General features: G+C 37.3%; 2 protein-coding genes and 1 long non-coding RNA gene across 6 annotated transcripts in view; 2 read left to right on the plus strand and 1 right to left on the minus strand.

Annotated features, from left to right (window-relative positions):
* Neur (E3 ubiquitin-protein ligase neur) overlaps positions 1–12519 on the plus strand; it is a 121193-nt gene that overhangs the window by 2405 nt on the left and 106269 nt on the right. Inside the window, exon 1 of one of the 3 annotated variants that reach the window (XM_072010160.1) lies at positions 6162–6303. The exons of the other annotated variants lie outside the window; for them this stretch is intronic. Coding sequence (XP_071866261.1) covers positions 6270–6303 — 34 coding nt within the window. The 5' untranslated portion in view covers positions 6162–6269. Of the gene's footprint in view, positions 1–6161; positions 6304–12519 lie in introns of those variants that run through there. 3 annotated transcript variants of the gene reach the window in all.
* LOC139990716 (uncharacterized) lies at positions 141–8555 on the minus strand. Of its 2 annotated transcripts, none has more exons than XM_072010183.1 (5): positions 8393–8555; positions 3975–4530; positions 2504–2680; positions 1616–1730; positions 141–806 (listed from the first exon to the last, which is right to left on the minus strand). In XM_072010183.1, exons 2-5 carry the CDS (start codon positions 4033–4035, stop codon positions 692–694), a joined length of 468 nt encoding a protein of 155 aa, XP_071866284.1. In that variant the 5' UTR covers positions 4036–4530; positions 8393–8555; the 3' UTR covers positions 141–691. The 2 variants fall into 2 exon arrangements, with proteins under 2 accessions (XP_071866284.1, XP_071866282.1); XM_072010181.1 differs by lacking the exon at positions 8393–8555 and adding an exon at positions 5918–6054.
* LOC139990720 (uncharacterized) lies at positions 3558–4211 on the plus strand. Its single transcript, XR_011800636.1, has 2 exons — positions 3558–3868; positions 3968–4211. It is a non-coding gene; the product is annotated as an uncharacterized lncRNA (long non-coding RNA).

Genomic DNA, 12519 nt, shown 5'->3' on the forward strand with positions numbered 1-12519 from the left:
ATAAAAGGAGAAAGAAATGTAATCATTGTTACCAGGAGCTTATTGCTGTGACATTAGTATTTGTGATGTTTGCAATTACGTTTACTCAGGGTTAGCTACGAGCGAATTTGGGATTTAATACATTAGAAATCATACACAGATTTATAACTAAAATTCTGTTTTATTGTGTTTCTACACAGTCTGCGATAACGATAATCTCACGAATATACGTTCGACTATAATTCCAAGCAATCACTAGATCATAAATTACATATTCTACGCATGAATATTAATAAAACAATAACGGTTACGTTTAAGTAAAATGGCAGTTGTTGCTCTTTTTATTCTGCAGACTATCAAATAGTATCAAATAGTGATTCTGTATACTTTTCCTTTGTAATCATAGCGTCATAAGTAACGCATACATATGTATTTATTTGGACCTTTAAATTCTTTTTGATTATAATAACTTTCGTTTGACATATTGGATAAATGCAATAATCTACGAACGATAGTCAAAAAGCTTTCGTTGTATCACTTACGAGTTATCATTTTCGTTTTCTTACGTCTTTGGTCCACAGCTAAATTGGTCAGGTTACTGATTTACATTCGAACTGGTCCGTTATATATAGAGGTGATCGTTTTTCGTTTGATATATATACAATAATTATCTATATTTTAATTAACGCGAATTTTACGCTGACCATCCTCGTCAAATTAGTCCAAGGAAAATCGATAAAGTTAAAAGCACGAGCGCAACTGCTCGCCGTGTGGATCCATTGCAGGCATCCGCATCGTTGCAAGACTGTACGCATCCACGAACGTATCTAGGAAATTATAATCTACGATCAGTATTTTGCATATTATTTTATCACGTGTATGGTTTTATTATCGACTTCTATCAATAATATATAGTTTATATATTATAGCAATTAAAGGAGGCAGCTCCACTTCCTAGTAATTTAAATAGATCAACAAAATCCAAAAGCCCAAAATCAAATCACTTTTTAATATTCTACTAATATAGAACAATAATATAATTCAATATTCAAATATAATTCAAATATTGGAGCTGTCTGCTTATTGCTGCAGATATAATTAAACAACTATAGTCAACTTAAATACTTTGTCTTAAATATCTTAACATTTTAATTGCTATTGATCAACACGTGTCGCATTAATCATCTGAGTAACATTGCTGATGCAAATGTGATCGCATTTTTATTTTCGTGCATTTTGACAAACTGATTTAGAAGCAACTAAAATTCACTGCCAGAAAAAGAAGAAAGAAATATCGAGAGTTACCATGGCAAAATTAAAAAGAAAAATTTGATTGGAATTCCTTTGGAATATCGAGAAAAAACTATGTCAATATAAATCATTGCAACGTATAAATGCAATTTGTTTTATCGAACGCGTTCCGTGAAGCAAAGTACGTATTGATTAAAATTAACGTATACAGTCGTAATCACCTAGTTTTTATTTTTTTTTTTTTTTCTCTCTCATCCGCAATCGTGTCAGAGCTCGTAGCAATTATAATAGGGGTCAATTTCAGACATGGTAACTCTTGCAATTAGCGCCGAGTGAAAAAAAAAAGAAATGAAGTCAAATTATGTTTCTCCGCGATCTCACTTACTTGTCGTCGAAATAGAACCCTCCGCAATGTGACATTCTTATGATTTCGGAGTCGGTCGTCAGAGTTCCGCTGTCCAGCGCGCAGCTTCTCACCGTCAAAGAGACCCCGGATTCGTCTAATTGATCACACGTTAATTACAAACATAGTTTTCATCTGTTCCCTTGCTGTTGCCCCGCCGAAAATTCGAGGAAATATAAAAGTCGAAAGTTTTGTCGTAGTTGAGGTTCGCGTGCTATGTTTTTTCGCTTCGATGTCGAAGAAAATTCGAAACTTTATGCAGACACAATTTTAGATACGAATTATTTTCATCTCGTCTTTTTAATTAAAATTATTTGTACGAAATGCGAAGAAATATCGATGTCTGTGTTTTAATGTGACGTTACAGTAGTTTCTAATGAAGCCAGCAAATAATTATAACGGTGACACAACCAGCAAAATTATATTTTTTAATTATTTCAAAATTACTGTAACATAAATTTAATTTCTATTCGAATCAAGATTTAAGGATTACCTACGCGAAGCTAATTGTTTTCTATTATTTTCGAAAGGCCGGAATCTGCAAACATAATCAGTACTATTTTTCCGCAATTATTTAAAATGAATCTACCAATTTTCTCGAACGATATATTAATTACAATTATCTCCACCGAGGTACGGTTCTTATTTAACATTTTTCAAACGTTTTAATCTGCAAACATACATAGGGAAATTTCACGAGATTATTCCGAATAAATCTGGTGATTGTTTCGAGCGATATATTAACTTTTCCGCTGGTGAAACCTCCGTGAACAGACAGTACTGTACCCGCAGGCACAGTGTATTCGTTGAACAGACAGCGCTGAAAGGGGTTAAGGGCCACTCGTGATTACAAAAAGAGGAAAGTTTTACCATATATTCCCGCTATTTTGATGCACGCAGTCGCGGGGAAAAGACCATCGCGCCCTTTGCGACCTCCTAAGCATGGCGACTCCAGGAAGGCCAGACTCCCGTTGTTGTGAAACGGATCGTCGCAGGGCTTGTTGTCGCCGTCGATAGACACGCACTTGAAACAATCGATGGCCCAACCTAATGCGTCAAAGTCGAAATAAAATAGAAAATTACTATTAATTCTAAAAATATTAGATGATTCGCTGAAGTATATAGATATATATCTAGTAGCTGAGCTGTTCAATTGGGCAATTTATTTTCAAATTTCACAATTGGTTATTAAAATTTATCTTGGAATTATTTATATCATTTGTTTGAGACGAATAAAATTACAGTTACAATTGTTCATTGAGAAGCAAAACGATAATCGTGTGATATGAAATTGAGAAATTTACAAACGATGGACTCGCGAGAGTCTTATATAATAATTCATAAATGTTTGTGCAATAAATTTGTCTCATTAATCGTCGTTTTAGAATTTCTGAAAAAACATGAAGTGTTTGTTGGTTTTTCCTTTTTCAGGAACTCCCACGTTTTGGGATTTTGGTTATTTGACTTCATATTCAGGCGCATTGGTCTTCTACCTTTGACCTTTGTCTCTTTTAATTTCTTATACATGTAGGAGAACCGTAATAACGTGAAAATTATTCACATTTACGAGCTATTCCATTGATTTTTAGACCTTGATTATTCATCTTGGGATATAACGAACAACACCGACTTTATCTCACCCATCTTTTCATGCAACTTTTAGTCTCTTATCAGACATTCTATTATCCTAAACGTAATACACAACTCTACATAAATTAACATAAAACAGTTCGTTCCTTTCCAACAGATAAATTTCTAATCCTATATACAATTTGTTTAGAAACTAATTAAGTGTCGCGTGTATTCACTGCTATAACAATGCGCAGAATTATATATATAATTACAGTACGGAACATTACATATACAATTTTACTAACTATTAATCGTTACCGAGGAATCGATGCTAAAATTTAACGCATCTTTATTGAATCGACCTGGTAATCCTTGTCACGAGTGTGACTCGATGTTACAAGACAAGGAATTAGCACTAGAATTGATAATCAACGTCTGTAACGAACACCAGATAAATGTTACTAAGAGTGTCAGTGTGGTTTTAAGAATTGCAAGAACAAAAACCGTAAAACTTGTTATTCTTGATATTTCTAATGTTAAAAGCGACAAAACCAAGGAATCTACCGATACTACTTAACTATCATATTAATATTCTCCGAGATATGTAAAACCTGTTATCGTAAAGGGTTTGTGGTACTTCTAATGTCAAAAGCTGTAAGATACGTAAGTCCAGGAATGTACCAATGCTACCTAGCCATCTACAAACATCGCGCTAATGTTATTTGAGACATGTAAAGATTATTCTACTCTGTTGATAAAAAGGACTGACCTTTCGATACGAGGAGCGCGATCAAGGCAAAAGCGAGGATCCAGGAGAGGCCAGTATCCATCTTTGTCCAAGCGTTGAACGCTTTTCCCCGGATGTACGATCGCCTGGTTGCCGTCAGCTGCTGAATGCCCGAGGCCACGAGTCGAGTTCCTCCAGAACTGTCATGTCAGACAGAAGAAAAAAAACCGATGTCGACTACGAGAGATCAACGTCTTCCTAGACGTGAATCGAATCGGACCGAAAAATCCATATAGAGAAGAGATATTCGCCTTGCTACGTTCCTCGAATCCACGTATCACGTTTCCAACGACCCGCACTTATGTTTTGCCGTTGGTTACCAAGGTGATGATTTCCTCGTCGTCGATTTCCAACCTTTCTCGTAGGGATTCGTATCCCGATCGATGATCTCTCGTGATGACTTTCCTCGTCGTAACGCTTGTAAAAAAAAAAAAAGAAAACGTCGCGAACACCAGTTTTAAAGCGTTCGTTCTTCTTTCGTCGAGTCGCTTTTGCGACTGAACTGACCTAGCTGGTACGCAGTAGGGAACTTCATAGGCTGGAACAGTTTGTAATTGCGTGATACTGTTTTCCGACTAAACGACGAAACGGGAGATTGCCGCACGCGAATTGTGGGCGCAGTTGCGACTTACAGGTGCGCACAGTCGCGCGGATGTTTCGTTTACTGGTCCTGTATTGGTTCACACGTGCAGTGTGGTGGAAAGTGAGTCGTTGTGGGATTTTGGCGTTTAGCAGTGGGTACTGGGTGACGGGTGATGGGTGTTGCTGTTGGTGATCGTACGGTATGGGGATGGTTACTGATTCGTTCAGGTGTGCAAATAGTAATCGGAAATGTATACTTACGCGTAATATGTAGCGTGGGAAATTATATTAATTAGAGGATTATGATATAGAATGGATTTTGAATTTTAGAATTGAATCAGAATTGAATAGCATCGAACTGTGTATCAATGAAAGTAAAAGATAGTACACTGGATAATAAAATAATTATAATAAACGTAGACTATATAATAAATATATATGTTTAATCATGAAAGAAATTCTATTTTGAGATCAAGGTTTATTATGTCTATGTTCTGCGAAATTATAATGGTGTATGAAGGGAAAATATAGTTCATTTCGTAAAGGTGTAATATATAAATAATAGAAAAGGGTATCTTGTTCGTAGTATCGCCGGACTATTCACTAATTCATGCAGACTGATGTTAGGTGACTATATAACAAGGTGTCTCAGGGGAAATTTTATTATCCTAATACACTTTCCAAGTCATCTTAAATGCAACAATTACTAATTAGATATATTATATCCATGGTAAAAAAAGTTCCCCACGTTATTTTAACGCAATTTTAAACATATATATATTTCGCTACTAATTACAAATTATACGAACGATATTTAGTATACAATTTGTCATCCACATTTATTTATAGTATTCTCTAAAGCATAGTGGTATTTCCCCTGATACATGCTATATAAATACAGAGGTTCTTAAAGAGAGATACGAAGGCCACAAATGAAAACCATGATAAGTTACATTTTCTATGAACAATTTTGAAATTCAATTTGCTATCGATAAATTTCATATTGAAACAATCTTTTCATTTGATTTTGGAATGAAATACATGCTTTTAGATGTTATTGGATATTTAAAAGATATTAATAACACGATTTATATATATACACAGTCTAATATCAATTAAGTCAAATAGCTGTTGAATAAAACGATAATCCATTCTTGTAAAACACCGTGGTTTTATCACTTATCTTCAAATGTCGTGTCACGTTAAAATATTTCTTCGTAACTAAAAAGTTAACAAAAATAGGCTAGTATCTTTCCCATATGGTCTTCGTGTCTATGATCAATAACTTAGAAATTTACAAAGGCTACACGATTATTCGACATTAATAACATTCTTCGTATTACCTTGTTAATTAAATACGGCGTGCTGGTTAGTAGGAGTGTTATTCGGCAGACGGTCTCGTTGGGAAATACTCGGTGAGAGAGGCCGTGCACGGAAGAACGCGGTGAGATAACAGGGGATGGATTCAAAATAGCGCGGGTCGCGCATGCGCAGGTGATCGCGGGCCAATCACCTCGTTGCTCCGAAGCGGCCGTCCGTCTCTGTCGTAGCGACACTGCGGGTACACGATGTGATAGTATTTTTCGAAAAATGTGTCGGTCTTTCGCGCACTCATGCATCCGGTTTTTCACGTGAGCCCGCCGCGATCACCGAGTGCTTTGTCTCGTGCTTGGCATCACCGTCAGCGTGAGAATAATGGGCCAGTCGTCGAGCAACACCGGGCACAGCGGTGAGTCCCTCGATTTCACATCCGTGTTCGTAATCGTGTGTTGTCGGCCCTCCCGACGTTTTTTCGAATCGCACTGAACGCTTGACATGTGTCAACTGCGAGGGCTCTTGACTTTGCTGCCAGCTCCTGCGCAAGTTTCGTTGACTTTTTCCGTGGCATTGCGTCGTTTGCAGCGAGAACCTTCTCGGCCAGGTCGAGTTCTCGCCGAGACAACGCCAGCTTTCTCCCGATTAATTCCGACGATCACACGCTGGCGTTTGAGGTTATGTCAATGGTCACATCGATGTAACGGTGATCGCGGAATCGTCTCTCGGTTTTATCGTGACACCGCGTTACGTGACATCTCGATGTTTTCCATCGTCATGCTTTCATTTTCCGATATTTCTTTTCCTCGTTTCGATGATACCGTTTGCTCGTCATCGATTGTCGATTTAACTGCCGCAGTGGTTGAATGTGCGCAAAACGATCGTTATCGCCATAGCGTTCTTTTTTAAATTCAGCTGATCGACCAATTCGATACCTTTTCGTCAATCATATCGGTTTACGAATTCTATGACTGCACGTACATTCAGAATATCAACGATGCATTTGTTTTTTTCCATTGTTAAAATCGGTCGAATTGCCGATGAATTATCGGAATTCTTTATGTAATTTTCCATAGATATGGAGTCGTTTGAAGACCAACACCAATAGCCGACAGAGTTTGTTTATAATCGTCGAACATGAATGACTTTTGTAGTTTTTAAGTGTTGTACCTTTTTAATGAAATGTTACTATACATAGTGGTAATTATATCAGCTCAATGTAGAAGCTCAGTTGCGTAATAATATAAATATATGTAAATACTTGATTAGGTGTTTAATTACTATTGGCATAGTTTAATAGCCGAAGTGATATACGAGAAGAAACGTGATAGTTTAGATATTATTATAATTGATCAGGTCCTTTGATAATTTAACAAAATACACAATTAATTCTTAAATTCGAGATTAGCTAATATATTTCCCTTTTTTATCGACCGATCGTCCGAATAGACTGTACGTAGGCGACATCTGCTTCGAAGTATGTACAGTCGCAATTTACCTCGTCGGTAATGATGGAAATATATTATTTTGTACTGTTGCAAAATTTATTTAAAATTCTTTATTTAAAACTACTAACAACAGTATGAGTAATACGAAGAATATAGTAATTGGTTTCGGAAAGAATTATTTAATTAAATTAATAAAAAAGATAAAGCAATTATTTTTAATTTTTCATTTAGTTTTCTTATATATACTTTAAATTAATTCTTTATTAATATGTTACCGATATATAATCTGTTTTAGTATATTAATTACATTTGTCGTAACTTTAATTAAATTCTTTATGTTGCGGCTAATGTAATTAGTAATTAGTTGTAATTAGTTGTGTTTTGTTTAATTTGATAACTAAACGATTAAGCTTTTATTATTCGTGGCGAATATTCGTGGAAAATGAGTTATCCAGATATTTTCCTCGCATTCGGTGAAGCATTATGCGTTGAAGAATCAACAAAGCTTCGTATCGTTGTCCAATTATCTTAATAATGAAACAGGCAAACAACGAGAATACGTTACGATCAAATAAAAAACTTTTTCCTGCTATAATGCACACAGCAGCTGGACATATTACAAATAAAAGCATATGGGAATCGGCGAATTCATTAACCAAATACTATCTCATATTTAAAAGTAAAATGTGAAGTACCAACATATCCACAACAATATATCTACCTATACTCTAAGTCTGCATATAAAATGAAAATTACATGCACACCCTATAGACTACGGATATTTACGCATCCGTAAGAAATTTGATGTCCCATTACATAATATAAAATATCCAAAGAATAGCACTCTTTAAAATATTCAACACCTGAAACGAACCTCTACCTACGATAAAATTGCATAAATACCCGCAATTAAATAATCACGCATCACTAAAATGTATATTGTTTATGTAGAACTTAGACGTACGTATGGATGATTATTAGTCATGATCGGTGATTTATTTAAAAAATTTCTCAACCTATATGTCTCTCAATTTTTATACAATATTTTGCACTCACCCTATAAATATTCCGTATAAATACTTTTACAGAGAAAGAGTACTGAAGCTATATTATATACTTAATTAACACTCTCACAATTTATTAAAATAGCGTCGCCTCTCTAAAGAAGTCGGCAATTTCGCCCAACACCGCGCAAAATTCCCTGTTTTCACGCGAATCATCCGTACAAACAGATCACCGGTGCTGTTAATTAATCGAGGATCGGCGGACGAGACGTTTCCCTTCCGTACAAATATTTTGCCAGCTGCGTTTCTTGCCGCGCGTCCATCGGTACCAGCAAACCGGCAACACCTTTCGATTTCATTTCGTACGATGGTTCGGGCTTGCAAGATGGTATGCGAGGTAGCGGCTTGAAACACAGGTACCCCAAGGTATAGCTTGGCGTGGGCCACAGATGTTATTGTCATATGGCAGACACACGGCTCTTGGGATTCGGAGCCGTAAAACCGCGACTCTCGAGGTCCAAGAAATCCTTCTGTGGTAGCCAACGCGCCGCTGTTGTATTAATCTAATAGACGTCACGCGACCGAAACTGATAGAACCGATCGATTTAACTATCCTAACAGCCCAAACGACGGCTTTTCAATCTTTTCTGGATTCTTTGCAGTTTTTATGCAACTGGATAGGATGAATTTCTGAGAAAAGTTCGTCTATTCCGTACGATTCTTTGTTCGTGGCTTCGTAGGTTTCTTCTGGATGGATTTATTCTCAGAATTTATTTTCTGAACCTTCGAGTACATTTTTGCGCAAGGCACGGGCGGTCGTAGTTTCCTTTCGCATCGTGTTTCCATTTTCCAGTTTCGCTTAATTTTCGGCACGAGGCACGAGTCATTGTTCTTTCTCGTTGCATCCTTCGAAGCACAGCGGGTACGTAGGAAAATCTAGCGATTTTTTCGAAGAGACACGAGTGACGTTTCTCTTTCCTCGCATCACTCACTTTTTGCATCTGTACACGTGTAGCTTTCCGAGAAAACTGAAACTTTTGTACGAGATCCTTGTATCTGTTTTAAAGAAAATACAAGTGCCCATTCTCCTTTTCTTCAGTCTAAACTTGTTCCAAGTTTCGTTGGCAATTTCTGGAACGCAGATGTAGTTCTCAAGCTGTGAGCGAATTTTTCGGTAAAGCAGGCGATTCAGAAATGTCTTAATCCTTCAATACCTCTTAACCCTGTCGCATTCTTATCGTCATTTTCGATTTGCAATCGTATGGTTGCAACGTTAAAGGATATCTTCAGTTTGGATTAAAATATGGGAAAATTCTTATCGATGGTATCTACGTGATCGATGCTTTCGATTTTACGGTAAATAAACATCCTCTGGAGACATCAGAAATTCTCTTCCTTTTTCTAAAATCAAAACGAGATTGAGATATGAAAATCCGAGTATCATAGCGGACTTCGAAACTTTTAATTTAATTCGAAAGTTTCAGAACGAAAGCGGGAAAATCGACGAACAAAGGAAACGCGAAATTGGCAGCAATTTAAAAAGAAGGCGATATCAATCGCCTCGTTAACGTAATCGATATTACGTTCGCGAATGGCGATTGATTAATTACGAGCGGAAACGTAGCGACGTGTACGAGGTCAAAGGTAAAACTTCCGGGGAACGACGGAGGAAAACTCGTAGACGATGCAGCGACTGGGGTTCAGGGCAGCGACCCAGTTCTCATATGTATTTATACCAGAAGACGCTATGCCGGTTGCGTGTGGCCATTTTGAAGTGGCAAGAGGAGAGAAAGGGAGCAACGGGGCGAGCCGAGGAAAGACAGGGAGAAAAGAGAACCGTCTCGTGCGTCACGAGACACGCCACAGGGGCTAATGAATCTGGAAATTTAATTCCGACTTGTGCGGGAAAACCGATGGCTACCAGAGCGACGGCGGGGCGAACGTGTTGCGCACCGAGTAATTTTGCCGCCACTGGATTATTTATAGATAAGCAACAAGTAATGGAAGACTCTTTTTAACCTTCCGCGGTTACATTTCTCGTTCAGATGTCTTGGGTTCTAGGACATTTCCTATTTTTAGGAGAACTTACACGTCGGATGAGAATTTTAAATTGCAACATTTCAGGATTCGGTTAACATTACCGTTCCCGAGAATTTTGTTACTTCGATTCGATGGATGTATGTATGGCGTGTAGATGAGAATTTTGAAGGGTTTTGTCAAGCTCGTTATTTTAATTTCATCGCACTCGTGTTTCTATAATAAACCACTTTGCTATTGTATCATAGCGGTAAGACAATTATGTAATAGAAATAACGCGTGGGATATTCTATGTTGGAGATTAATTAATGGAAATACGTAAATGGATAGACGCGTGGTCAACTTGAAATAGAACTTGGTTTTCAGTTTTTATAGAGTTTTTAAATATCGCACGTAATTTATTGCTAGAAATAGAAAGGTGAATAGAAATTTCACTGGCTAAATTACGTGTGTTTCTTTTAGAAGGGAATATTAATCGCGTAATTTTATGTTTTCCATTCCTACGGTATAGTGTTCTGAATTGTGTTTAGAATATGTCGATCGTCCGAGGTTCGTCAGCCTTCATGCAAATGTACAAACTTTCTTTTTGTTATTTATGCAATCGCGTAAATCGTTAACGAAGGAATCACGTAATAGCAAATTTTTCATATTTCTTGGAGCGCGCAGTTACGCAAGAGTTCGAAAACTTGGCAAGGGAAATTAAATGCACACAGGAGTTTCGGAAAACTTGGTTATTAACTGCCAGAGGAAGTTTTACAGTTACTGGGTGGGTGGACCGTAAAGTCGAGGAAACAAAGTAAGAAATTTGTTCGAGATTCATGATCGATGAGAACTGCATACGTTTTCGTGTCAGAGGTAACTTAGTTTATTCATTTAGAAAATTAAATTATGCATATACTCTGCTCCAACCAACAAGTAGCGTTCAAATTAGAAAATCAATACAAATAGACTTGTCGTGTTCTTCTTTCTGCGATCTCCATATTTTATGTTAAATAATACCGCGGATATTTATGCAACTTTTTATTTTTTTAAATACATACAAGTGAAAAAATGCAATTGTTTTGCACGCTGAATATTATAACGAGCAGTCTACTTCAGATATTTTGTATATTCTTATCTTGTATATTTTTACACCTTTCAATTTTCCATAAATTATCAAATCCTACAGTCCAGTTATCAGTAGACTCGTTCGTGTTTCATAGCTTTCGTTTCTTATTTTCGATATACAACGAATAAGCTAGAGATTCGGTAGAAAATTGGTTTACCTATCAAGATTATATAGAAGCAAAGATCATTATGCTTTGGATCGTATTTTGAGCATTTTGAGAAATTTTGCAAATTCTGCAAATTTTCCATAAATGCATAACAATTCTCGACGTACGCATCCTTTCGAATACAATTTCTTCAGACCTCTCTTCATCATCAATCAAACGTCAACAAAATTCTGTTTTCTAGACTGCGGTTTTTTAAACGTTCATGGGAAATTGAAGGTGCAAAAATGCGCACGATCCACATAATACCTAATTAAAAATATTTATTATAACACGCATGAACAGATGAAACAAATTTCTACCTGAATCCCATTCGTTAATTAGTAATGTTTGTAAAAGTATAAAAACACATAAAACTCCGTGCTCCTTCAATTACGCGAGAACTCCATCAACCGTGTCAACGCCATAAAGCGTCTCGAAAAGCTCGTCGTTTCCGGGTAATCGGAATCGTCTGGCGGCCGATGACGTTCTCGTTACGAGATTCGCGTGGTTTGCACAATCTCGAGCGTTGTCTCGCTCGATCGTCGAGTTTCCCAGATTCACGGCGATGTTTTCGTCTCGCCAACATCTCTTGGGCAGAGAAAGACGATCTATAAATCTAAGCTGCGAGAGGGATCCTCCCACGCTGCTTGGCCCAGCTGATCTCAGGCCGAAGCGTCGCACAATGAATCGCCTTTAAAGCTCGTCTATTTACCGTTCTTCTGTGCTACCGGGGAAAAAGAAAATCTGCGAAACAGTTGCGCGCGGTTTAAAGCCAGGTTGCCAGGGACAGAAAAGAGAAACAGATTTTGTTGCGCAAGAGTCGCTCGAGCGACGAGCTTTGCCAGCCCTTTGTAACTCGAGAGACATTGTCAGGTAGAGGTTCGTGGCA

This window comes from Bombus fervidus, chromosome 9 (genome assembly GCF_041682495.2).
Source record: "Bombus fervidus isolate BK054 chromosome 9, iyBomFerv1, whole genome shotgun sequence".
Lineage (NCBI taxonomy): Eukaryota > Metazoa > Arthropoda > Insecta > Hymenoptera > Apidae > Bombus > Bombus fervidus.

What these genes read in the sequence shown, in the direction of transcription:
- LOC139990716 (XM_072010183.1), bottom strand. Translation starts at nt 4,035, where the DNA reads ATGGATACTGGCCTCTCCTGGATCCTCGCTTTTGCCTTGATCGCGCTC. An exon ending in CAAAATAGCGGGAATATATG is followed by an intron (nt 1,731 to 2,503) that starts GTAAAACTTTCC and finishes GTGATCAATTAG; the next exon opens with ACGAATCCGGGGTCTCTTTG. An exon ending in GGGTTCTATTTCGACGACAA is followed by an intron (nt 807 to 1,615) that starts GTAAGTGAGATC and finishes ATAATTTCCTAG; the next exon opens with ATACGTTCGTGGATGCGTAC.